Genomic DNA, 27619 nt, shown 5'->3' with positions numbered 1-27619 from the left:
CACTTAAGCAGTGAGTTTGAGTCATTGGTGGTGGAGGTATGGGGCACGAGTGGGAAATTCAAGATTGTCAATATGTATAACCCGTGTGATAAACTTTCTGTAGACGTTCTGTCGAAAATGGCAGGACCAGGACAGGGTAAGGCATTGTGGTGTGGAGATTTTAATGCGCACAGCTCACTATGGGGTAGTTCTGTTACTGATGGAAATGGTCTGGCTGTTGAGGAGTTTTTAATGGAAGAGGGCCTGGTATGTTTAAATGATGGTAGGGCTACTAGGTTTAGTATGAATAGTCATACCAAGTCTGCTATTGATTTAACACTAGCTTCTTCTGATTTGGCTGGCATGAGTACTTGGGATGTGGTGCATTTTACTTCTCTGGGTAGTGACCATTATCCTATTTTTTGTGAGTTGGGTACAGAGGTTGTTACAGAACCAAGAGGATACTTGCATAGGTGGAATTTTGATAAGGCTGATTGGAACAAATTCTCTGAACTGTGTGAACTTAGATTGTTGGACTGGTCTATGTCTGGAGATGTAAATAAATGTAATGAGGAGCTGTGTGGAATTCTGTATAGAGCTGCTGAGGACTCCATACCTGTAAAGAAGTTTGGTGGTAAGAAGGCAGCAGTTCCCTGGTGGACTCCAGAATGCTCTTTAGCAGTCAGAAGGCGTAATACTGCCCTCCGTGTGGTGCGAAGAACCTTGTTGGCATCTGATCTAATTATTTATAAACAAGCTCAAGCTGTGGTCAGGAAAACTGTAAAATCTTCAAAGAAGGAGTACTGGAGGTCCTTTTGTAGTAGTATTGGGACTGACATTCCTGTGACTGAAATTTGGACTATGATTAGGAAAATGAGGGGCATTAGAAAAACTGGGACGATTCCTGTTTTACAGAAGGGAGACTGGGAAGCTGTGACTGATGTGGACAAGGCAGAAGTTCTGGCTCAAGCTTTTGTACAGGTTCATGGATCTGCAAATTTAAGTAGTGAGCTGGTGGCCTGCAGGAGTAGAGTCCTTGCACAAAACCCTGAGGTATTAAATAAGAAATTGGTGTTTGATAGTGTTTTAGATAGTGATCTTACATTACTAGAACTCAAACAAGCCATAGAGAGATCTGGCCGAACATCCCCTGGTAAAGATAATATCTGTTATGATATGTTTAAACATCTCACAGACAAATCTCTTAGTATAATTTTGGACTTTTATAATGAAGTTTGGACAGCAGGGCAACTTCCGTCAGCTTGGAAATTGGCCATAGTGGTACCAGTAGGAAAGCCAGGAAAGGACTTGTCTGATACAGCTGGTTATAGGCCTATTTCTTTAACTTCACATTTAAGTAAGCTTATGGAACGCATGATAACAGAAAGGTTGTCCTACTTTCTTGAGCGTCAGAATAGCTTTTCTCCTTATCAGAGTGGTTTTCGTAGGGGCAGAATGACAATGGACTCAATCCTAGGTTTAGAAGCGGATATCAGGAGGGCTCAGCTTTATAAAGAAGTGGTTGTTGCTGTATTTTTTGATATTGAGAAGGCTTATGATATGCTGTGGCGAGAAGGTCTGCTAATTAAGCTGTCTATGCTCGGAATCGGAGGGAGGATGTACAACTGGGTAATGGATTTTTTAATGAATAGGTCCATACAGGTCAGGGTGGGTACTTCATGTTCTAAAGTGTATTCTATTGAAAATGGGACTCCGCAAGGCAGTGTCTGTAGCCCTATTTTATTTAACATTATGATCAATGATATCTTTTCTGCGGTTAGTCCTGACATAGCAAAATCTTTGTATGCAGATGATGGGGCTCTGTGGAAGAGAGGGAGGAATCTATCCTTTGTTAAGCGAAAGATGCAGGAGGCAATTGTTGGGGTTGAACACTGGGCAAATGAATGGGGATTCAAGTTATCTGTGGCTAAATCCCAGGTCATCTATTTTTCTAAGAGATCAAAAACAAATGAACTTGGGCTTAAATTGTATGGTCAGACTCTGGAACAGGTGAAGGTAATCAAGTTTCTTGGTTTGTGGATGGACTCGAAATTGACCTGGAAGCATCACATTATGAAGATCATAGACAAATGCAAAAAAGGATTAAATGTCCTTAAATGCTTGGCGGGAAGTGACTGGGGGGCTGACCGTTCCTCTCTCCTGTGCATTTATGATGCTCTAATTAGATCGGTTTTTGACTATGGCTGCATGGCCTATAGATCAGCTGCTGAGTCTAACCTAAAATTACTCGATGTAATTCAAGCACAAGCTCTGAGATTGTGTTGTGGTGCAGTTAGATCCTCCCCAGTGGCTTCTCTACAGGTTGAAACAGGAGAAATGCCTTTGCATTTAAGAAGACTTGCATTGTCTACTGTATATTGGTCCAACCTGAAGGGGCACATAGAGAGCCATCCAGCTGTGTCTGTTCTACATGATTGCAGTGCTCCTCTTCATGGTCCCTCAAGGAGTTTTGGGTGTCTCAGAAGCTCAGAAGCAGGCGAAATGGGATTGCAGGCTCGTGCTTTCAGCAGTACTGTTCCTATATCAGTGGTACCACCTTGGCTGTTCCCATTGCCTAGGGTTGATTTTTCCCTCCTTAATAAAAAATGGAGTGATGCAGGAAGTACAGCTGTTATGGTAGAACAACATCTGGCACTTAATTATTATGGTACTCTGCAGGTGTATACTGATGGGTCAAAGGATCCTACTGTGGGTTCCACATCAGCAGCGTTTTTTGTGCCAGAATTTCATGTGGTTGTTGGTAGGCGACTGTCTGATAACCTATCTGTATTTTCCTCCGAGCTTGTCGCCATTCTTTTAGCATTGCAGTGGGCTGAGGATGTTTGCCCAATGAGGATGGTGATTTGTTCAGATTCTTTGTCTGCTTTACAAAGCATCCAGTCTGGCAAATCTAAATGTAGACAAGACCTAATTTTAGAAATATCTCAGGCATTATTTCGTTTACACATGCAGACTATTTTAGTTCAGTTTTTATGGGTTCCAGCACATGTAGGGGTGGACGGTAATGAGACTGCTGACAAAGCTGCTAAACACTGCCTGAAGCAAAATAGAAGTGATCTCAATATCCCTCTTAGCAAAGCTGAGGCAAGAGTGGTTGTAAAGCAACATGTTAGAACATTATGGCAGTCTAATTGGGAACATGAACCGAAGGGGAGGCATTTGTTTGCAATACAACCGAGAGTTGGTTTTGGAGGGAGTGGAGGGTACGGTCGGAGGCAGGAAATTGTACTAACAAGGCTCCGAATAGGTCACAGTATGCTGAATGCCTCTTTGCAAATTATACAGAAACACTCTACAGGGCTTTGTCGCCACTGTCCGCAGAGGGAAACCGTGGACCATGTTCTTTTTTGTTGCAATAAATATGCTGTACAAAGGAAGATTTTGTTTTCTTCTCTTAAAGACAAGGGTCATAAAGAATTTTCTTTGACAGGATTGCTTTCTTATGGGGCAGGGATGGGGTCGGTTCATAAACTGGTTTTTCAATATTTGAAAGCTATTGGTATATTTTGCTTTATTTAGTTTTTTTTTTTTTTTTTTTTTTTTTCCTCTCTCGTTTACTTTCTTTTAGTTTTATGTACTTATTTATGAATTTCCTTTCACCTACATTTTGTTTATTATTGGCCATGTCACTTCCCGAAATCACACTTCACACTCCTGCTCAGTAGGTGGCGGTAATGCACCTTCAGTTGGTCTGCCATCCGCCATAAACCTGAAAGAAGAAGAAGAAGAAGAACTGACGCCGCTAAAAAACGCCTGTCTGTAAATAATACATATCGATATATCACAAAAATGATATCACCGTTATTGAAACATTTCTTATCGCGATAAATACCGATATCGAAATATTGTCCAGGCCTAGCCCAAGTATATTCCTAATAGGGCTGGACCCGAATATTCGGGTATTCGGATATTCGTTCGTTGAGTAGGTATTCGGTTTTTAATTTTGGTATTCGGATATTCGTTTTTTTTCTCCTTTCCAGAGTTCCACCTCACTCTAACCACTTCTGTTTTAGCGGGTCCCGTCAGAATATCTTGCGCGCGGGACAGAACTGAACTGTTATTGGCTGGAGCGGGAGTTTAATCCAGACGATGCGGGAGCAAGAAAACTGTAATAATTGTAAAAAAAAAAAAAAAACCTAAAGAAAACTCTCAACACGCAGGATGGACCGACACACACACGCACACACCGATGGTGTTTGGACTGGGGTAAGGAACGGGACCACAGTATTCAGCGCTGCTGTTTTAATAAATATATAAGTAAATTTGAAGCATTAAATGTAGTTTATTTAATTTACATTAGGAACGTGGGGCGGGAGCGGCAGAAATGTGTATGTGGCGGGCGGGCGCGGGATTAAAAGAAGCAATTTTTTTGCGGAGCGGTAACGAGACAGAAACGCGGGAGCGTGGAAGAGTGGGTTTAAAAATCAGTCTCGCGCAGACCTCTATTATACATGATAAAAAAAAAATGCAGGCTCTTCGAAACTGATTTATATAATAAAACGTAAGGGGTAATGTGGCAACAGTAGGGGCTAAATCGGTTACAAAAGCCTGGCCTACAAAAATGATGTTTGAACGAATTTCCTCTTATCTAATATAATTTAAAATGGTTTAAAAATATAAAATAATTTCTAAGCAAACGAAATATTTAATATTGAGCTTATAGCCCAAGTGCAAAAATACAAAATCAGTAATACGGCTATGCCCTGCACAATGCTTAAACCGAAATAGACCAAGTACAATAACGTCATTAACAATGACTTTCCTCTACTCTAATATAATTTAACATGGTTTAAAAATATAAAATAATTTCTAAACAAACGAAATATTTAATATTGAGCTTATAGCCCAAGTGCAAAAATACAAAATCAGTAATATGCCCTGCACAAAACCTTTAACCGAAATAGACCAAGTACAGTTTACAATGACTGTCCTCTAATAAAATTAACAATGTTTAAGAATATAAAATACTTCCTGAACAAACGTTTTTTTTGTTTGTTTTTTTAAGCAAATAGCCTAAGTGTGAAAACACAAACAGCAATTTACTGGGCTGGCTTGCGCAGCGGAGAAACCGTGCAGCAGCAGCCTCCTAGCCTGCTTACGCAGCGGATAAGCCGCGTGTGGGGCAGCAGAAATTCCGGGATGAAAACACAAAGAAATCTGAGCTAAAAACACAGAAAAAATATGGGGGATAAAAACACCAAAAATCCGGGGTGAATATGTCTCGTCGGTCAGAGCAAATTGAACATTTTTCAGTGGATTAAAGGGGCCGTGATTTGCTTTTTTATTTTTTTTTACCTCTTTTTTTAAAAACGAATATTCGAATATTCGCTTCGAATCAGTGCCGAATATCCGGAGCTCAAAAAACGCTATTCGGGCCAGCCCTAATTCCTAAATGACAAAAGCCTATTTTTATGGGGCTTAAATCATTAGAGTGCATGGTTCAGGCAGGATGAGACATCATTTTACACATTATCACTACAGATTCCAGACCTAAACCCCCTTGAGGATCTTTCAGAGGTTAATCTCCCATCATCAGTACAAGATCTTGGGGAAAATAAATGTGATCCTTGACATAAACAAATTACATCGCAGAAGCTTTTGGAAACAATGCAGTAATCAAAGCTAAAGGCGGTTCAACCAAGTGTGTGTGTGTATGTATGTATGTGTGTATGTGTTTTTTATATATATATATATATATATATATATATATATATATATATATATATATATATATATATATATATACATACACACAGACACACACACACACACATATACAGTGGTGTGATAAAGGGTTTACCCCTTCCTGATTTTTTTTTGTCACATTTAAATGTTTCGGAACATCAAACCAATTTAAATATTAGTCAAAGACAACATGGCTAAACACAATGATATTTTTAAATGAAGGTGTTTATTATTAATGAGGAAAAAAATCCAAACCTACATGGCCCTGTGTGAAAAAGTGATTGCCCCTAAACCTAATAGCTGGTCAGGCCACCCTTAGCAGCAACAACTGCAACCAAGCGTTTGCAATCACTTGCAATGAGTCTTTTACAGTGTGTAGGAATTTTGGCTCCACTCATCTTTGCAGAATTGTTGTAATTCAGCCACATTGAAGGGTTTTCGAGCATAAACAGCCTTTTTAAGGTAGCGACAGCATCTCGATCGGATTCAGGTCAGGACTTTGACTAGGCCACTCCAAAGTCTTCATTTTGTTTTTCTTCAGCCATTCAGAGGTGGACTTGCTGGTGTGTTTTGGATCATTGTCCTGCTGCAAAACCCAAGTTCGTTTCAGCTTGAGGTCACGAACAGATGGTCGGACATTCTCCTTCAGGATCTTTTTTTTAGACAGCAAAATTCATAGTTCCATTTATCACAGCAAGTCTTACAGGCCCTGACACAGCAAAACAGACCCAGACCATCACGCTACCACCACCATGTTTTACTGTTGGTATAATGTTCGTTTTTCTGAAAGGCAGTGTTTCTTTTATGCCAGATGTACTGGGACATACACCTTCCAAATAGTTAATCTTTTGTCTCATTGGTCGACAGAATATTTTCCCAAAAGTCTTGGGGATCATCAAGATGTGTTCTGGAAAAATTGAGACGAGTTTTAATGTTATTTTTGCTCAGCCGTGGTTTTTGTCTAGGAACTCTGCCATGTTGGCCATTTTTGCCCAGTCTCTTTCTGATGGTGGAGGCATGAACACTGACCTTAACTGAGGCAGGTGAGGCCTGCATGTTTTTGTGGGTGCTTCTGTGATCTCTTGGATAAGTCGTCGCTGCGCTCTTGCGGTAATTTTGGGCGGCCGGCCACTCCTAGGAAGGTTCACCACTGTTCCATGTCTTTGCCATTTGTGGACAATGGCTCTCACTGTGGTTCCCTGGATTCCCAAAGCTTTAGAAATGTCTTTATAACCCTTTCCAGACTGATAGATCTCAATTACACTCTCTTAATTGTTCCTGAATTTCTTTGGATCTCGGCATGATGTGTAGCTTTTAAGGATCTTTTGGTGGACTTCACTTTGTCAGGCAGGTCCTATTTAAGTGATGTCTTGATTGAGAACAGGTGTGGGCAATAATCAGGCCTGGGTGTGCCTAGAGACAGTGGACTCATATGTCAGAAACCACAGTGACAGTATGTTTTAACAAGGGGGCAATCACTTTTTCACACAGGGTCATGTAGGTTTGGATTTTTTTATCCCTTAATAATAAACACCTTCACCTCTTTGACTAATATTTAAATTGGTTTAGTGTATATATATATATATATATATATAAATATATATATATACAGTTAGTGCTGGATGATATGGCCACGGTTTATTCCTTAATTTCGGTTGATACAATATAATTTCGATATCGATATAAATACTTTGAAGGCCTCAGAAAACTGTTTTATAATACTTTAGAAATAAAAAATTGTCAAAATAAATCAATGCTCAATTTTATTTATATATAGCAAAATAAAAACATGACATCCTGTCAAACATATGCCTATATAACTAACTAACTAAAAATAACTTTACATTTTTTTTTTAAAGGCAGAGCGTCTTACTCTCTTGTAAACATATTTAACAGATCAAAACAGAAGTGTTTCAACTAGGATAAAGAATACAAGAAGCCTTTATATACATAAAAGGAACATGGCATCCCTGTCAAATAAGCCTATATGCTTGATTAATTATAAATAAGACCTTCTAGAGTGGAACCAAATCCTCACCACTGAATTAGACCTCCCTCCTGCAATTAATCACTTGTGGAAGCGGCAGGGGCATTAATTTTGCATCGAAAATGTCCCGCGCTGGATCCTAGCGCACCCGCGGCTGCCCGAGCGTACCCATGGCTGACCGCTGCCCGAGCGGACCCGAGGCTAGGCTAGGCTCGGCTCGGTTCCGCTCCACTTCAGCGCGGAACATTTCAGATGCGAACCTAGCCTACCCAACCCTTGAATCCGCTCGTCCCAGCTCCGTTTGGCTCCAGTGTGAGGCATTTTAGATGCGTAGAGGTGCGGACCCGAGCCTAGCCTAGCCAAATCTAACCTAGCCTAGCCTAGCCTATCTGGCTACGTGTCTGTGTGATTACGTCATCACGCACAGACATAGCCCAGCTACGGCATCTACGGAGATTGATTGTGTTCAGCTCTGGGGCGAGCTGACGCCAGTAAAAAATGCATGTCTGTGTAAATAATACATATCGATATACCAAAAAATGATATCACTGTTATTGAAACATTTCTTATCGCGATAAATACCGATATCGAATTATTGTCCAGGCCTATACACAGTCATATGAAAAAATTTGGGCACCCCTAGTAATCTTAATAATTTTTAGTTCTAAATATTTGAGTGTTTGCAACAGCCATTTCAGTTTGATATATCTAATAACTGATGGACACAGTAATATTTCAGGATTGAAAAAGGGCGAAAGTATGGGCACCCTTATCATTTTATTGATTTGAATACTCCTAACTACTTTTTACTGACTTACTGAAGCACAAAATTGGTTTGGTAACCTCATTGAGCTTTGAACTTCATAGCCAGGTGTATCCAATCATGAGAAAAGGTATTTAGGTGGCCAATTGCAAGTTCTCCTATTTGAATCTCCTCTGAAGAGTGGCATCATGGGCTCATCAAAACAACTCTCAAATGATCTAAAAACAAAGATTGTTCAACATAGTTGTTCAGGGGAAGGATACAAAAAGTTGTCTCAGAGTTTTAACCTGTCAGTTTCCACTGTGAGGAACATAGTATGGAAATGGAAGACCACAGGGACAGTTCTTGTTAAGCCCAGAAGTGGCAGGCCAAGAAAGATATCAGAAAGGCAGAGAAGAAGAATGGTGAGAACAGTCAAGGACAATCCACAGACCACCTCCAAAGAGCTGCAGCATCGACAGAGGCGACACAGAGCTGAAATTTTCCATCTATGTAATGCTGCAGACCGGAGCCCACAGTGGGCGTGACTAAAGGGCGGAGCATGTGTCAATCATTTACACATGTGTCATCAATTACTACACTTTCGTTGTCAATCACTTTTTATTAAGCCAAACGTAGCGCGATTTAAACTTCTGAACAGCAGCTGAATGTGTATTTTTATAGTATTTTACAAAATACTATATTAACAGTTTAAACACATTTATGTGCTATTGTAGTTAGTCCTACCTATATTGATGCTTTTAAACAAAAGTAACTGAATGAAAACGTTAGAAAAGCCCTGACTTCATCAAAGATTAAAATACTCGTTTTTCTGGAATGGCACTTTCGTGTTTTTTTTCCTTTATTGCAGTAATTGCATTAAATTGTGTGTGTATATATATATATATATATATATATATATATATATATATATATATATATATATATATATATATATACACAATTTTATTTTATTTATTTATTTTATTTTATTAATAAATACAATTAAATCGTGTATATTTATGTATATATACACTGCTCAAAAAAATAAAGGGAACACTCAAATAACACAATAAAACTCCAAGTAAATCAAACTTCTGTGAAATTAAACTGTCCACTTAGGAAGCAACACTGATTGACAATCAATTTCACCTGCTGTTGTGCAAATAGAATAGACAACAGGTGGAAATTATTGGCAATTAGCAACACACACTTAATAAAGGAGTGGTTCTGCAGGTGGGGACCACAGACCACTTCTCAGAACCTATGCTGTCTGGCTGATGTTTTGGTCAGTTTGGAATGTGGGTGGTGCTTTCACACTCGTGGTAGCATGAGACGGACTCTACAACCCCCACAAGTGGCTCAGGTAGTGCAGCTCATCCAGAATGGCACATCAATGCGAGCTGTGGCAAGAAGGTTTGCTGTGTCTTTGTGCAAGAAGGAACAGGAGGAGCACTGCCAGAGCCCTGCAAAATGACCTCCAGCAGGCCACAATTGTGCATGTGTCTGCACAAACGGTTAGAAACCGACTCCATGAGGATGGTATGAGGGCCCGACGTCCACAGATGGGGGTTGTGCTCACAGCCCAACACCGTGCAGGACGCTTGGCATTTGCCAGAGAACACCAGGATTGGCAAATTCGCCACTGGCGCCTTGTGCTCTTCACAGATGAAAGCAGGTTCACACTGAGCACATGACAGACGTGACAGAGTCTGGAGACGCCGTGGAGAGCGGTCTGCTGCCTGCAACATCCTTCAGCATGACCGGTTTGGCAGTGGGTCAGTAATGGTGTGGGGTGGCATTTCTTTGGAGGGCTGCACGGGCTGCATGTGCTCACCAGAGGTAGCCTGACTGCCATTAGGTACCGAGATGAGATCCTCAGACCCCTTGTGAGACCGTATGCTGGTGCGGTTGGCCCTGGGTTCCTCCTAATGCAGGACAATGCTAGACCTCATGTGGCTGGAGTGTGTCAGCAGTTCCTGCAAGATGAAGGCATTGAAGCTATGGACTGGCCCGCCCGTTCCCCAGACCTGAATCCGATTGAGCACATCTGGGACATCATGTCTCGCTCCATCCACCAACGTCACGTTGCACCACAGACTGTCCAGGAGTTGGCGGATGCTTTAGTCCAGGTCTGGGAGGAGATCCCTCAGGAGACCATCCGCCACCTCATCAGGAGCATGCCCAGGCTTTGTAGGGAGGTCATACAGGCACGTGGAGGCCACACACAATACTGAGCCTCATTTTGACTTGTTTTAAGGACATTACATTAAAGTTGGATCAGCCTGTAGTGTGTTTTTTCACTTTAATTTTGTGTGTGGCTCCAAATCCAGGCCTCCATTGGTTAATAAATTTAATTTCCATTGATGATTTTTGTGTGATTTTGTTGTCAGCACATTCAACTTTGTACAGAACAAAGTATTCAATGAGAATATTTCATTCATTCAGATCTAGGATGTGTTATTTGAGTGTTCCCTTTATTTTTTTGAGCAGTGTATATACATACATATACACGATTTAATTGTATTTATTAATTTTATTGCAGTGATTGCATTAAATCGTGTATATGTATGTATGTGTGTATATATACTGCATTTACTTGATTTCAGATCGATACCAAAATTCCTAGTATCGCCCACCTCTAGTAGACTTTAACTATATTGTATGGAACAAAGTTTCATTTAATTCCAACACCTCCTTAATGTCAACCCGCTCCCCCTACCGACGGCTTCCACCAGCGCTGCGCCGGTTCCTGTATTTGATGTATTACTGATCGAGGGAAGGATGTGGTCTTTCTTTGCAAGAGATCCTGTTAAAGACTTTAATTACGAAATTTTACCGGAAAATCAGGATAAATCGGGAATATGGACTCTGCATCGAGGAAAACGCAAGGTACGAGTTTAGCAGTCGCGTTGTTAACAAACATTATTGATCCGACTGGTGAAGGCCGCACTGTAAATCCTCGGCCTGTATTTTACCCTACCCGGTTAGCGTTCGCATTAGCCCGCGGAACATCACTTCGAACAGCCTCATCCAGTTCTCCTGTACTCCGGTGCTTTTTCTCTTTTAAACTGTTTTAATCTCTGTTATTTCGGATTTAATTCACGATTGTGGAAGTTTCTGTGAAGGGGTCTGGCATAAAATCGCTTTAACAAATAATGCTGTTAGCTATATTTGTTATTTCTAGCCACGTAGCGTTAGCTAGGTAAGTTAGCGTAGATAGCTGGTGGCTGATGAACACCTTCGCCACGTCAGTTCGTCCACACTGGCAGCAGCAAGACGAGCTGATGTTAACCAGCCTTTCTCTATTCTCCCTAGCTAAGCTAACTAACTTATATATTTTAACATCATCATAAGAGCTGTGTCTTGGTGAACACCACTGTAGAATCCCTAGTTGGAAAACCCGGCATATTTTATGGGTTCCTGCTTATCGTGGGCTAGCTGTCAGCTAACGCATTACCCTGCAAAAACCTTTCAGTCTTAGCTTAATTAACATGGGTTAGGATACTAGCTACTGAACGTTGACACTAGCTGACTTTTTATTCAGGCATAACAAATGAGTAAAGTCTAAAAATAGGTGTTCAAGGTGGTTACGTTTGTTGACCAGCTCATCTGATCCACAAACATGATATACCTAAAATAACTAACTTAATTAGACAACCAGTATGATGACCAAGCTTAACCATTCAGGTCCGTTATCATAAACTCTGTGTACAAACAGGTTTATATAATCAAGTTAAATGCAACATTCACTATGTTCATCAAGAGCTGGTTAACTAGCCAGCTTTCTTAACATCACAGATAATGTTTCCCATGGGATACCTGCTTTTCAACCACCTTAACCATCAACCATTATATGTATAAATGTAATGATATGTATATGTAAGTGATGGACAATATCAGTAAGGTGTCCAGAGTATTCCCATTCATTACCCGGGTAGACGTGTAGGTCCTAGGGTTTAAAAATACTTCTGTATAAAAAGAAACTTTTTATTCAAGTAAAAGTACTGTTTTCAAAAATACTTGAACTATAAAAGTAGTGTAAGGGGAAAATGGCATTAAGGACAAAAGCTTAGGCTGTCTAAAGCGCTGTGAGCGGGAGGTTCGAACCCCCTGCTCATGCAGCTTTGCCATCAAGCTGCAGGAACTCAGAGGGAGCAAAATTGTCCCTGCTCCCTCCAGGTGGGTAGATGATGCTCTCTCCCCACATCACTCCTAGGTTGATGTCCACAGCACAGGGCGTCTATGAGCTGATGTACTGAGTCGCTGCTCTTTCCTCCAAGAGCGCTGTGAGCTACTGGAGCTACTGGGCAGTTCAAAAAGAGGCGGTGGCTGGCATTACATGTATCTGAGAAAGCATGTTAGTCTTCACCCTCCTGGTGTGTTGGGGCATTACTAGTGATAGGGGGAGTTCTAATGAATGGGTTGTGTAAATGGCTGTGTAGATTGGGGAGAAAACAAAAAAACAAAAAAAAAAAACACATCATCTTCATACTTTAAGGTGCAATGGATCACATATAAACCAATAGGTTGTCAGAATGGTATTTATATTTCTCATCCAACCACAGTCAAATTTACTCTATATGAATGGTGCCATTTATCTATCATATTTTTAAAATTTAAGGAGCAGAAGTAAAAAAAAATGTCTAAGAAATAATTACAGATATAAGTATAGATAACCAAAATGTCTTCTCAAGAAGGGTAACTAAGTATTTGTTCTTTATTATTTGACACCTGTGGTAGTAACTGCTGCTTTGGTCTGTTTTTTATTTTTTGTTAATTTTACTGATCATGTGTCCTTTTTCTTCATCTGTAGACAACTGGGGAGCCAGTGTCAATCTTTTTGTACGAAGTGGCCCAGGGAACAGAGGAACAGACCCAACTAGCCAAAGCTGCGTTCAAACGAATGAAGACTCTGAGGCATCCAAACATCCTGTCATACGTAGATGGACTGGAGGTGAGGAGCATTGCATAGGAATAAGGTGTAATGGAAACTGCAGTTATTACAGTTAAGGCTACTTTATTTTCCTGCATGTCTCGATAAGAATTTAAGGTTAATTAAGTCAAAATGTGTACCATGATCTGAGTATAGAAAGTGTTACACAAGAGACATGAGAGAGAAGGACTATATGAGTACTATTTGCATGCACAGACCTAGACAAAGCCGTTATATATAGATTCAAATTATATGTAAATTATAAAAAGTATGCTTGCAGATTCAAATTTGATGTGGTAGAGGAACAGTGGAGTAGCTAAAAAAGATGATCTTTTGTGAACAAGCTTGACTGAAGAAAAGTCCAGTTTAATCAACAAAGTCATGGTCCATGTGGCCCTGTGATTCCTGTCCCACTCTCAGTAAGTTTCAAGGCTCAAAGTGATTTCAATTGTCTTGAAGCCTCTATCGTTAGCTCATATAAAGGTTAAGAGGCTGCCTGTTATCTGTCTGTTAAATCTGTATATAAGATAACAAAATTATGCAATTTGTACAAACAAATTCTGGTATAATTGTTATTAATATTACTAATATTTCACAGCCACCTCCATTAACAAAAATTAACATAAAAACATTAAGTACGCCCCTCAAAAATCTCAACGTACATATAGGTGGAACAATAAATCAGGGCTATATCAGGGCTGAAAACTGGATGTAATTTTATTTACAGTGTGATTTACAGAAGATTTGTAAATCGATTTATTTTCAGTTTAGATTTATTGTCAGTTTTGGGTAGCATGTCTGCTGCCAGAGAAATTTTAATTACATATCATATTAATATCACATTTCATGAGTTCAGAAGTTATATTAATTTTTTTTAATTTTTTGTTCATGGTGATGAAGGAAAGGTTCACATGTGAAAGTGATTTTTGTTAGCATCTAAGACTTCCAACTAATATAATGTATAGATCTTGAATTTGCTCTGTGCATGAAGAGCAGTGTTTTCTTTGTTTGTTTTTTTGTTTGGGTTTTACTGGCCTTTATTTCCTTCCAAGGTTTTTAGTGGATATTTTTGTCTGTGTAGAACTTGAAGTATGAATTGACTATGATTGTTGGTGGTGTTTTCTTCTTCTTCTTCTTCTTCTTCTTCTCTCCTCCTGTAATATACACTATGTAACTATTTGTGCATGGTTATGTAAGTGTGACTAGGAGGCTGCTTACATTTCAAATCCGTCATGCCTGACTTCAAACAGATGCTTTCTGCATGACCGTCACATGTGAGTGCAGTGGTTTTCACTTTCAGGCAGGAAGTCCTCAATATTGAGATGCTGAGGCTCAATAACAGCCTTATGGTATTTACATTTTTCCTGGCAAAATATAAATATCAAATTCAGATTTATTGCCTTTTGAACGCTGTATCAGGAGTACCTTTCAGTCAGCTGTTAGTTGTGCATGAGTTGTTGCTGCCTTGAACCTGTAAAAGGTTACTTTTTATGTTCATTAACAATTGGGAATTGTTCTTTCTTTCTTTTTTTGCTTTTTTTTGCTTTAATTGCAGACGGATAAAAGCTTGTACCTGGTTACAGAGCCAGTGACTCCTCTTGCTGCACACTTGAAAGCCCGGTCAGAGAGTGGTGGTTCAGGGGAGCTTGAGATTTCATGGGGCCTTCATCAAACTGTGGTAGGTAGATCGAATAGAGAACATTGATAAGGTTCACTGTAGCCTATGTTGCCTACTGTCAACACTATGTATAATCATTGTTCAATCCTGCATATCTGTATCTTTTATGTTTTCTGTGAATTACTTGAGTATTTAATTTTCCTTCCTGGTCATTTTCCATTCAGAAAGCTCTGAGTTTTTTGGTGAATGACTGCCATCTACTCCATAACAACCTGGGAACTTGGGCAATATTTGTGGACCGAGCAGGTGAATGGAAACTAGGAGGGTTGGATCATGTGACCTCAGACCAGGGTGAACCAACATCTTTACCACCAGCTAAAGTAGTGAACCCTGACCTTGAGAAGTATGACCCCCCAGAGAGCCCCAACAGTGGAGGAGAGAAATGGTGAGACTCACAATTTTGAAAGACATGATAAGTAATGTAGCTGCTGTACGCTGCAAACAAACTGTGTATGTGTGCTGTGTAACCATCTATATGCGTGTATTTGGTGTCCACTTAGGTCAGGAGATGTGTGGAGGCTGGGTTGCTTAATTTGGGAAGTGTTTAATGGACCTCTGCCTCGTGCCTCATCTCTACGATCGCTTGGCAAGGTAACAATCAGCCCAGTTAGATGTTCAAGGCAGGTAGATACAATAGATAAAGATAAATATCACTAATCACTAAAAAGATGTCTTTAGCTTCTTGTCCAGTTCTATTTTCAAATTAAAAGCAAAATGGGACATTGTGTAAAATGCTAATAAAATCACTCAAATACACTAACTGGGGTTTTGTTTTATAAATGTATGTACTAGTTTTAAAAGTAATGAAGGCAACACTCTCCGGGAGTATTGGAACAGCAATGTATTCAGCTGTGTGTTACATTTATGTTAATGACAATGCCTAGGACCTGGAGTGCAGGTTCAGTGGAGGTTTTTGGCCTTGCTCTGTAGGAGATTAAATACTTCCAAATTCAACAGATTTGTCTTTGGGGAAGATTGTTCTCAGGGAATTTTGCAGATAAATTAACCATTATTAAAGGCTGCATTTATGGCTATATTTGCATTAACAGTGTGACAGTGTGAGTTATACTGTAGAACCTTATGATCGTAAGATAGTACGAGTTGAATATATAAGAAATGACAATCTGTTTTCTAAGTTGTTCAGGGCTACAGATAAAAAAAAACAAGGTTGCCTCCTTAGCAATAACCTTGGTACCTTGGCTGTGTCCAACTCCACACTGTTGTTCTCTCATATAATAATCAAGCAATCCCCTTTTCTGTGTTCCACAGAGAGAACTTTTCTGAGTATTGCTGAGTATTTGAAACATAGTGAAAGAGACTCAATTAATAATCGAATTTGCACCCTAATTCCAATAGACAAATAATGTCCGTAATTGTGGATTAATTAGTCAGACAGCATAAAATTGGTCTATTAAAAACATTTAGACAGTTATTGAGACCAATGTTTGTTACACATATTTCACTTAACAAATGCATTATTTAGCCCTGTGTGAAGAGTCATGTGACTGGATGGCAAAGCCGGTCAAGGGAAAACACACACAAACGCATTTGCACCAACATTAATTAATCAAAAACACTGACATTACAGTAAACTTGAGGCTTGATTGAATTGCTGCCTTTCTCACCCTGGAACTTTTTGTGGCCAGCAAAAGCTCTGCTTTAATAGCGCTTCCCTAATAACCTGCATTTCTCTGTTATTAAGCGAAAAGAGCAGGGTGGCTGCTCCACCTTCCTCCCACCACACTCTTTTGTTGTTTTTTTTATAAAAGTGGCCAACACTGTTTCTTATGTAGAATCATGCAAAAGTATTTTGAAAAGTGGTCAGTCATAACAGTGCTAATCATAACAGTGCTTTTCTGATGCATCATCTTCTTCCATGGACAGATTCCAAAGCAGCTGGTACCACATTATTGCGAGCTGGTAGGAGCAAACCCAAAGGCTCGGCCCAACCCTGCCCGGTTCCTGCAGAACTGCCGCTCCTCTGGAGGCTTTCTTAGCAACAGTTTTGTGGAAAGCAACCTCTTTCTGGAGCAGATTCAGGTAGAGACACACCTGTGTACATGTTAAACCATCGCTTACTGTACATACTATTAAGCTGGGTGCAGAACACAGCAGAACTACATTTTGAAAATATTTTGGTTAAATACTGCTCTTATACTGACTAAATATCCTAATCCTACTATTAGATAGAATTAAAAACGAAAATGCTCACATAGCTGCTTTGTGCTAGCCTTTGTGCCCTAAATCATTTAATTGTACATTTATCTCCTTTTTTTCTTGTTGCTCATGTGATTTTATGACCCTTTTCAATCGGTGTGTTCAGATTAAGGAGCCAGCAGAGAAGCAGCAGTTTTTCCAGGATCTGAGTGAAAATCTTGATTCTTTTCCTGAAGATTTCTGCAAACACAAAGTTCTGCCTCAGCTTCTCACAGCTTTTGAGTTCGGCAATGCTGGGGCTGTTGTTTTGACACCACTCTTTAAGGTAATGCATTTTTAGCATGTCGTTGATGTCAACAAAAATAACTTAAACTGGTGTAGTTTTCAAAAATAAATAGGAAAAAACAAAAAAGACTGTTCTTGTTGTTTGTGTTCAGGTAGGAAAGTATTTATCTGCTGAGGAATATCAACAGAAAATCATCCCTGTTATAGTGAAGATGTTCTCCTCCACCGACAGAGCAATGAGGATACGGCTTCTGCAGCAGGTCAGCTTTCTAACTCACTAATGAGCACATAATGGCATCTATTTGGGGTTTTTTTGTGGGTTTTTTCACCTTTTTCTGTATTTTTGTGTTTCCTACACAGATGGAACAGTTTATTCAGTATTTGAACGAGGCAGCAGTCAATTCGCAGATCTTTCCTCATGTAGTTCATGGTTTTACCGACACAAATCCAGCAATTAGAGAACAAACAGTCAAGGTAAACTCTTACTTGATTGTCATTAGACATAGTTCATAGTTCATTTTCAGCACTATATTATATATATTAGTCTCATCTAGAGCTAGTATGTAATAATATTTTCTAATAACATTTACAACCTTGTTAGTTAAGATGAAATATTGTATTTGAAAGTTTAGAGGTGTCTTAAATTGAATATTTTTCCTTTGTAGTCCATGCTTCTCCTGGCTCCTAAGCTAAATGAAACCAACTTGAATCAGGAGTTGATGCGGCATTTTGCGAGACTGCAGTCAAGAGATGATCAGGGTCCTATTCGCTGCAACACCACTGTTTGCCTGGGGAAGATTGCCCCCTATCTTAATGCTGGGGTAAGTGCTATCTACACAGATCATCATGTAGCTCAGTGTAGTTAACAGTAGGTATAACATGGTATTAAAAACAATAGTTATGATATTGGCTAAATTTGCTTAATACCAATATTAGAAAAAAGATTACTCAACAAACAAACAATGTAGAGGCACACTTCTGTACTTGTTGAACCATTGCACAAGAGAAAAACAAACAATAGATGAATTAAGAAATGATAAGATTGCTTTATAATGAAGATAATCTTCAGATGGAATAGCTTCAGCTTCAGCAGCTTTCTTATTTGCTTTTAAAAATGTTAAAATGGAGAACATTTTATGTATACTCCAATTAATCAACATTTCCAACAGTACATTTCCTGTTGTGAAAATATGTCTCACAAAAAAAAGTACATTTTTGAAAATGGCTCTACTGAGCTTTGCAAATATTAGGCTATTTGAAAAGCATAAAGCTGTGGAAATAATTTGGTGACTCTCATGTTAAATTTAATATAATTTGTGCATTAGTTAACACATTTTGAAATAATATTACCCTTGGTATATGTGTTGCATCTTTATACTGACTTAATACTGATGTTTGTTCACTATGTTGAATAGTTTTGTTATTAAAATAAACTAAAAACCCACATTTTTAAAGCTCCTATTTTTGTCTCTGTGTGCTAAATCAGTTACGTCAACGGGTGTTGACCTCTGCATTTTCTCGAGCCACTAAAGACCCATTTCCTGCATCACGGGCTGCTGGTGTGCTTGGCTTTGCTGCCACACATCATTATTACAGTGTGACTGAATGTGCCGGACGCATTCTGCCAACCCTCTGCCCCCTTACCGTGGACCCTGACAAGAATGTCAGAGACCAGGTGACTAAGCACTTTCACATATAAAATATTATATAATATATTAATTTAGGTTCAAACATTATAGGTATGTTTAAGTAACGCATGATAAATAAATAATTTAATTGATGTAAACCTGAGTGAAATGTTGGTTCCTTATGATTGATATCTGTTCCACTGTGTTTTTTTCCTGTAGGCATTTAAAGCCATTAAGAGTTTTCTGACCAAGTTGGAGACCGTTTCTGACGACCCAACCAAACTAGCTGAAATAGGTATGACATCAGCTCTGGTACATTTACATCCTTTAAATTGTTTGTCAATGTCAAATAGCTGTTTAATTTCATTACATTTTACAACATGTAGTAAAAAGATCAATATTTTTAAGTGCTGGCTGAAACATTTTTTAGTAATGATGTTAAAAGTTTTTTCAAGCTGTTTCATTATTGTTCTTCCAGAAAAGGACGTGACTGCGTCCGGACAGGCTGGTGGTTCTGCAGCAACATGGGCAGGGTGGGCAGTAACAGGCGTCTCTTCTCTTACATCCAAACTCATCCGCAATGCTCCTGCAGGCAGTGAAGGAGCAACAGCTGGAAATGCTTCTGCTGGCATACCTGCATCTGCTACAGGTGCAGCAAATGCAACAGGTAAAGGTAGATTCATACACTGGCATTTGTAGATCTCATAGGGCTCCGAGTGGTCCAGTGGTCTAAGCGCTGCCACTGTAATCAGGAGATTGCCGGTTCGGGGGGGGTTGGGTCCTAATGAGTAGATTTGGTAATGGGCCTTATAAATTGGGTAGAAAATGTGAAACAAAATTAGAAATAAAATAATTTAAAAATATTTATTTCAGTGTAGACTTTATGTATTTATCAATTGTGATCAGTACTGTCTATTACTTTTAATTATTGTTCTTTAATTAATCATTATTTTTCTCCTACTCTTCCAACAGGCCCAGAGACCAAAGCTCACACACCCACTGCTCCCCCCTCAGGTATTGTTGTTAACCAGTCAGAGGCCTCACATCCTGCAGATGAAGCCGAGGAACCAGCTGGAGATCGTTGGGATGATGAAGATTGGGGTAGTCTTGAGGTGAAGGAACAGGAATAAATTAGCTAAATAACTGCAGAAGTGTTGCATGCTTAAAATGTTTAAAAAATCTTCTGTTGCTTTTCTGCTTTGTGTTGTCAGGATCCTGAGAAAGCACAGACAGATCCAGATGATTGGAATTCTGATTGGTCCGCTATGTCTTCAACCCAGAAAAAAAGCAGTGTAAGGACACTTTGCATGCATAAGCACATATTTACTGCAGTAGTGAGCTTTGCTGAATTATGCATCTATGTTGAATCAATGCAGAGTCTATATTGTGGCTTGTGAAAATGGTTCTACAGAAAATAAGCTGCTCAACCTCTAAACAAATGCATGTTATTGCAAATGCAGGTCTATTAATGTGGCTTGATTTATTTATCTTGTAGGTGGGCCGGACTTCTTCTGGAGCCATCAAAAAGCAGAGTTCTGATTGGAGTAGCTCTGGCTGGGATGCTGACGACAGCTGGTCCAATGAGAAGGATGTAGATGGTCAAGGTCAGAGCTCACCCGCAGACGAGGGATGGGGCAATGACTGGGATGACGATGGAGCTCTTGCAGAGAGCTTCACCCCAACACCACGAAGTACTACTTCTTCTACAGCCTTCATCCCTAAAAGTGACAGCTCTGGACAGGATGGCCTACGAATGGCCAGTGACTATAACTGGGACAGTGCTGGTGGGAAAGGAACAACATCTGACCTGTTCTCCAATGTGTCCCAAAGGGCCAACCCTGCTTCTGCTATGGTGAGAGAGAAGAAGGTAGAGAAGCAAAAGTAGAGAATGGAGATGCGAGAGAGATTCCCATGAATAAAGTAGAGAATGTGAATAAAGTAAAAGAACGTGGAATTTCTCAGCCTAAGGTTGACATTGCATGGTGAAACTTTCATGTGACCTCATATATGAAACTGAATTATCTTTGTGTTGCATAATGTCCAGCCCTCTGCATAACACTTGAAACACTTGATTGAACTTAAGTAGTATGTTATGAAAAGGATAGAATATTGTGTTTTAGAATTATGTTATGCCTATTAACTGGTGACTATTTATTGTATATTTCTAGGCAGCCTGTTCCAGTTTGCTTAATAATTTTTCAGTGTATGTTGTTATTCTGTTGTGTCCTGAACAGGGTGACTTTAATTGTCCAGTTTTTAATTGTCCACCTCTCTTGGTATAAAATTATGTCTTGATATGCAAATGTAGTCTAAACACAAATCTTTTTTTTTTAAAGCAAGAGTACAATATTTGCAGATTGTTTCTTTTGAAATTTTGAACAAATAAGTTGTATGAACGCTTCAGTGTGTAATTTCGTGTGTGCATTTGTTTGTAGAAGGCTGAGGATGGCTGGGGAGCTAATCCCGCAGGTGACTGGGGAGCAGAGGAGAACTGGGAGTCACTGGATGGAGATCAGGGTCAGTTTCACTGTTTTGTACACACCACCATGTGCATTAGTCTTCATATTTATTACATGACAAGTTTCCTTGTATTTGTAAAATTTTGTAAACATTTTTGACAGTTGAAAATGTATTATTACCAGTCCATAATGTTCATGGATTTCTGTAAACATCTGATTTTTAGTTTAAACCACCCAAACATCAAAAATACAAGTGTTAAAATTAAATTAAAGTTTCTACACCGATTATTCATTTATGTAGGAGCATTTTGTAGGCCTGTAATGACTGTAGTCTGTTTCTCTTTTTATTATCCTCTTTTTACTCTCTTTTATTTGTTTGGTGGGTCATTCTAAACACTAAAGTTTCACTGGCAGGGTGCTGGCATGATTGGATTAGACACAGCAGTGCTGCTGGAGTTTATTAACCCCTATGTGTCACTGCTGTACTGAGAATAGTAAACCAACAGAGTCCTGTGCCCAGCGTCCTGTGACCACTAATGAAAGACTAGAGGATCATCAAAAAACCGTGCAGCAACAGATGAGCTACTGTCTCTAACTTTATATATACGAGATGTAGCAGCTAGGTAGGAGTAATAAAATAATAAAAAGGATTTTAAATTCGATTTATGACATAGTAATGTCATATGTAATGTTCTATAACTAAAGCATATTTATTTTGCATGTTGGCACCAGTGGTACATGATGTGTTTACAGTTCATAACTAAAAGTACTTAGTTCTGTAAAGTTATAAAACCATTAAAAAGTACCTAAAGCTTAAAAGAAAAGCACTCAAAGAAATACATTTATATTGTATCATTAGATTATGATAATTGTATGAGCAGACCTTTAGTACTGTATATTGGTTGTAGTGGAACTCTTTTTAACCTATTTTGTATTTAGCTAAGCTTTATATTGTGTTAAATTAAAAATGTTGACCCTTTTTTTTGCTAAAAGACTGGTTTTGCTTCTGTTCCATTGCAGGGCTTAGTAAAGCTGAATTAGCCAAGAAGAAGCGCGAGGAAAGAAGAAAAGAGTTGGAGGCCAAACGGGCAGAGCGGAAGGCAGCCAAAGGCCCTCTTAAACTGGGTGCACGCAAACTGGACTGAGAGAAGAAGCGTTCAGACCAGGGGCGAGGCAAGTCAGGGCGGGTGGTGAATCAGCAGAAGGACAATGGTCATTGCATGGTCTTAGGGAAACATTCCATGATCCTTGATAAGTGGAGTCAGAGGAATCAAAGCTGTCTTTTCATTGGTTGCCGGATGGGGTGGGGTAAAGGTGATCTCATAATCACCCGTTACCCACATAAGTTTGAGCAATGGACAACACGCCCTCAGCTATGGCCTTTTATATGGCCTCTGCTGTCTGAATAAAAACCACGTTTTTTTTTTACACACTGATTACAGTATCAGTTTATCACGTGCATGGACACATTTGTTGGATAATGGCACTGGGAGACTTTTTTATATTAAAAAATATATGTACTTCCACTTAGATATTGTAGTATGTGTGTATGTTGAATATACACTCGATACTGAATGCTTGAGCCCTATAATATCTAATAATGATGGAGACTCAAAATGCTTGAGTATTTAGCAGTTAAAACCCTGTCACATGATCACCATCCCTGGCAGCCCTATGTAATTTCAGTGCTTGCATGAACATCAATGTACTGTTACGAAATACAAATGACAAATCACCTCTACATGCTGTCGCAGGGCTTACAACAATGCGAGGAGTTTTCTTTTTCTTTCTTTTTGTTGCTTTGTGCCTTCTTTTTCTTTCTTTTCTTTTTAGTAGAAGTAGGGTCAGGGTTAAGAGATGCATTAATATGTTAATGATATGTATATGTTCCCTTTTTAACTTTATTTTATGACATGCCTTTGGTATGAATGTCTGTTTTTATGATCTGGTGCAATATCTTGAGGAGGGTGAATCCTGTATTACACGCACTCATGAGAATACAAAATAATACAAATAATAAAAACCTATGGGAGTCTGTCTCCACAGATGTACTGTTCTGTTTTTGCCTCTTGCTCAGCCACAGTGCAATACCCTGCTATTTTTGCCAAGCATTGTGTAAGAATCAACAAAGGTCTCCTTCAAAAATCTGTGCTAAACACACTACTAACAAAGCACTATCAAATTTACCCTAAACACATGTTCTACACCTCTTTCAGTACACATTAGAAGCTTAGTAGGAAGGGGCTACTACAGAGCAGAAAACAAAAGCATGCAAGAGAATGATTAAACTTATTTATTTTAATTTAATTTACAATAATTCAGTTTAACGTATTAAACCACACAAACACATGTCAAACAAACCAATGCAAACTTTATATTATAATGTATAAGATAAATATACTCTTATTACAAATCTACAAAAAAAAAAGTGTAATTAAAACAGTAATTGGAGTTATTAGCATATAAAATGTGGATGATGTCAGACAATGTTAACAGCCAAATGGCAGTGCAGGTTTTAATGTTTTTTTTTCCTCTTGTTTCCTTTTTCTTCTCTATGTGCATTACTGTCTTCTTTTCAGATCTGCACTCTAATTGTGAATACTTAAGGGGCAGTTAACATTTGTTTGTGCACTTCTGTGTGTTCCTTGGATTCCTGGACTACTGTATTTAAACCATATGCCTGAATATTCTTATTCTTTATTTAGGCAAAAATGTTATTCTTCAATCCAGTAATTACAATAAATTCTATCAAGATCTGCAACCTCAAAGTCTGTAGCTTGCTGTTGAGACCTGCTCATACAACTGTATATACTTCAGTGTCGCTAATAGAAGTTACAAAATTGTATTTTCTTTTGTGCTTAGTTAAAACCCAATCGAAATATACTGTTAGGTCATTTCAGTGGATATGTAAATAATGCATAGAGGCTTATTTCAGTTAAAAGGCCTCAGTGACCATGTCTTCAGCTTCTAATCTTATAGTTCATTGTGTGCTCTTCTTCTCCTTGTTCTCGGAGCCAAAAATGGATGTTGCTACTGCGAGAACTCCAAAGCCAATCATAGCGGCAACACCCACACCGACTCCGACCTCTACAGCTTTCCGCACCTGCAAATTCCATAGCAAAGCTAAGATGATGTAAACATGTACAGTAAATAACAATATTTCGAAAAAATAGTGTATTGTTTTACAGCCATAATATTTAACAAAAGATATTAATGTACTCAGCGTTCATGACGCTGTTGGATATTGTTGGTCCTGTTCTAGCAGTGATGCTAGATTTTTTTTACTGCAGCAGCACTGCTGTCAGATTTGTTTATAGCAGCACAAAACAACCCCTCCATTCCATTTTTACTGTAGAGCAGAGAATGGCCCATCAAACTAAATAAATAAAATAGTTTTGGGAGAATTTGATCCCATGATTGAGTGTTTTTGCTTTCAAATATTTCTTAAAGAGAACTGCATTGTTTTATATAAATGCAGTCAAACTGCCTCTGTACCCCTTGAAAATTAATTTTGGAATTAAGCAAGAAAGTCTAAAATATATAGCTTATATTGCAAATATATAAATTAGCTACTGCAGCGCCCAATTCTAAAATGTTTTTAGGGGGTATGAAAAAATGTTGTCTGGGACAGCTCGAACCTTGAAACCAAACATATCATATGTGTGCGGTAAGAGTTTTACCTGCCGAGACTCTGCCTTCCCATATCTCAACTCGGTGGCAAAATGCTCACAGTTCCCCCTAAACACACAGTAAGGTAGCTCCCGATACAGAAGACTGTGTGCATCCCGAAGGATGTCCTGAACAGGCCGTGGCTCATATTTGTGGTCCAGCAGGTTGTTGATGGTGTACATGTCATCACCCACCACATCCCACAGCTGCTCTTTCTTCACCACTGCCTTATCACACAGCACCGACATCATGCTGTAGGCACCGGCTTGGGCATGCTCAGCTGCAGAGAGGAGATAGGAAAACGTGACGTAAAAGAAAATGTCCTTGTTTATGTTCTGCCGTTATAATTAGCAACTACTTGTGCTGGTCTTACTGGTGCTTAGCATAATGGCGTCACTCAAGGTAAAAGTGAAAGTCATTTTAAATAACAATCTTTATGGTCAACTTCGGCACACAAATGAATGCACACTCTTGTAATATTTATGAAATCCATCCAACCAAATAATAAATATGCTCTTTTAAAAAAAAAAACATTAGGATCAAATATATAAAAAAATAACTCACAAGGTGGTGCGAGGTGGATGACGTAACCGTCTCCAATGTAGATGGCCCAGTGCTGGTATGTACCCCGGTAAATTTCGATTAGGTCTCCTGGCTCTGGCTTTTTATCAAGCTGGGAAAATGTATTAAGAATAATAAAGTAAATCTTAATTATTAATGTCTTGAGTAAACACATAGTTTAAAACTACACTATTTTATTCTTTACAAACTTAATCTGACTTATTAGGCTTCATCTGATGGAATAGCTAGCAGACTGTAGTAGTGAAAATGAAGTACAGAAATGTCTTTGAGTAAAGTAAAGAACAATAGATACACAAAAGTACTTCATTTTAAATGTTACAAGTAAAACATTTGTATTCCTTGCAGCCTTAACCCTAATGGAACATGTAGCAGACAGTAGTGGTAAAAATAAACTACAGAAATGAGTAGTAAAAAAATGTAAGTACAAACAAAGAAAAATAACTACACAAAAAATAATTTTATGTATTTAAGTATTAAGGACTTAACCACAAAAGCATTCTTTACAGCCTTAACCCTGATTGAACAGGTAGCAGAGTGCAGTGGTCAAAATGAAGAACAGAAATGTATTGGAGTAAATGTTTTAAAAGTAAAAATTAAGATCCTTTGTGAAATACTAAGTAACCTTAATGTTCTAGGTCTACTGAAATAAAGAAGAAAAATAGCTACTCAAAAGAAGTAGGTTAATAAACATTTAAATATTTTAATTTTACAAGGAAAAATACTGTAATATACCGGTATAAACAGCTCTGGGGAAAAAACAAGAAACCACTTATAAATGAGTTTCTTTTTTGGAAACCTCTGGAATATAATCAAGAGGAAGATGGATGATTACAAGCCATCAAACCAAGCTGAACTGCTTGAATTTTTGCACCAGTGGCATAAAGATATCCAAAAGTAGTGCGTAAGACTGGTGGAGGAGAACATGCCAAGATGCATGAAAACTGTGTAGAGCTGTATGTTTGGTGCAAAATGGAAAAGAATATATATAAAAAATCAGTAAAACATTACTTTAAATCTACTAAATCTACTTACCTGACTAGGTGCCATCCTGGGGCTTCTATTAGTGATATTTTTCTGGTTTTGTTTACAGTCTGAATCCTTTTAGAAACAGAAGGCAGGCTATTTAGCTTCAGTAAACAAACTGTGAAACAGGTTTTCAGTAATATCCTCTCTATTATCTTTGCCCTTGTTTACTAAGCTTGTTACTGGAGCTGCCCGTGGGAAAACTGGGCTTTATTTCAAATAAACTGAACATCAACCAACATTGTTATACATACAGCAGTCAACACAACCTTTACCAACAATTCAACAAAAACCCCAGCGACCTAACATTATCAATTACTGTTAAAAACTAAGAGTACGTCATTTATAGTTAAGTAACTGAGACTAACTGAGCGACATCAACAAAGCAGGCGCCACGCATTTCCTCTCAGACAGCAGTTGCTGTTTTAAGCCGCTAAATAGGCGAGCTAATGCATAGTCTAAATCCACTAGTATATAATCGAACACTGTAAGGTAGAGTTAAAGTCTCTGAGCTGAATTCAAGTTATATATACATACAGAAGACTGTCTTACCCCAGCCGACACGGCCAGAGCTCTGGAATGGTCTGTGTCTGTCTCTGTATCTGAGAGTCCAAACATCAAGCGTTATCAGTCAGCTGAGCTCAGAGACAGAGGACCGCCCACGTGCTCTTAAAGAGACCACTACCACATCCATACAGTGAGAGCAGTGTTCCCAGGAAATACAGAAACAGCCTGTTTAACCACGCTACAACAGTATATAAGAATATTTTTCACTTTTTGCTTTTTTA

The 27619-nt window shown here is 38.8% G+C and overlaps 2 protein-coding genes across 4 annotated transcripts; one reads left to right on the top strand and one right to left on the bottom strand.

Annotated features, from left to right (window-relative positions):
- Positions 1-11135: 11135 nt before the first annotated feature.
- On the top strand, positions 11136-23608 carry scyl1 (SCY1-like, kinase-like 1). 2 transcript variants are annotated; one of them, XM_022684074.2, is made up of 18 exons: positions 11136-11306; positions 13231-13371; positions 14906-15028; positions 15193-15413; positions 15529-15619; positions 16913-17068; positions 17352-17510; positions 17623-17730; positions 17831-17944; positions 18136-18291; positions 18957-19145; positions 19318-19393; positions 19577-19765; positions 20071-20210; positions 20310-20390; positions 20594-20950; positions 21537-21615; positions 22578-23608. In XM_022684074.2, the coding sequence occupies exons 1-18, from the start codon at positions 11199-11201 to the stop codon at positions 22700-22702; spliced, it is 2613 nt and encodes an 870-aa protein (XP_022539795.2). In that variant the 5' UTR covers positions 11136-11198; the 3' UTR covers positions 22703-23608. The 2 variants fall into 2 exon arrangements, with proteins under 2 accessions (XP_022539795.2, XP_007246440.2); XM_007246378.4 differs by having other exon boundaries at positions 21534-21615.
- A 227-nt stretch (positions 23609-23835) lies between these two features.
- Positions 23836-27493, bottom strand: LOC103037815 (phospholipase A and acyltransferase 4). Of its 2 annotated transcripts, none has more exons than XM_007246380.4 (5): positions 27384-27493; positions 26841-26906; positions 25791-25899; positions 25238-25506; positions 23836-24660 (listed from the first exon to the last, which is right to left on the bottom strand). In XM_007246380.4, the coding sequence occupies exons 1-5, from the start codon at positions 27447-27449 to the stop codon at positions 24538-24540; spliced, it is 633 nt and encodes a 210-aa protein (XP_007246442.1). In that variant the 5' UTR covers positions 27450-27493; the 3' UTR covers positions 23836-24537. The 2 variants fall into 2 exon arrangements, with proteins under 2 accessions (XP_007246442.1, XP_007246441.1); XM_007246379.4 differs by having other exon boundaries at positions 27369-27471.
- Between the last annotated feature and the right edge of the window lie 126 nt (positions 27494-27619).

This window comes from Astyanax mexicanus, chromosome 10, assembly GCF_023375975.1.
Source record: "Astyanax mexicanus isolate ESR-SI-001 chromosome 10, AstMex3_surface, whole genome shotgun sequence".
In the NCBI taxonomy this organism is placed as follows: Eukaryota; Metazoa; Chordata; class Actinopteri; order Characiformes; family Acestrorhamphidae; genus Astyanax; species Astyanax mexicanus.
The sequence above is the reverse complement of the archived record's forward strand: the minus strand, read 5'-3'. Positions and strand labels throughout refer to the sequence as shown.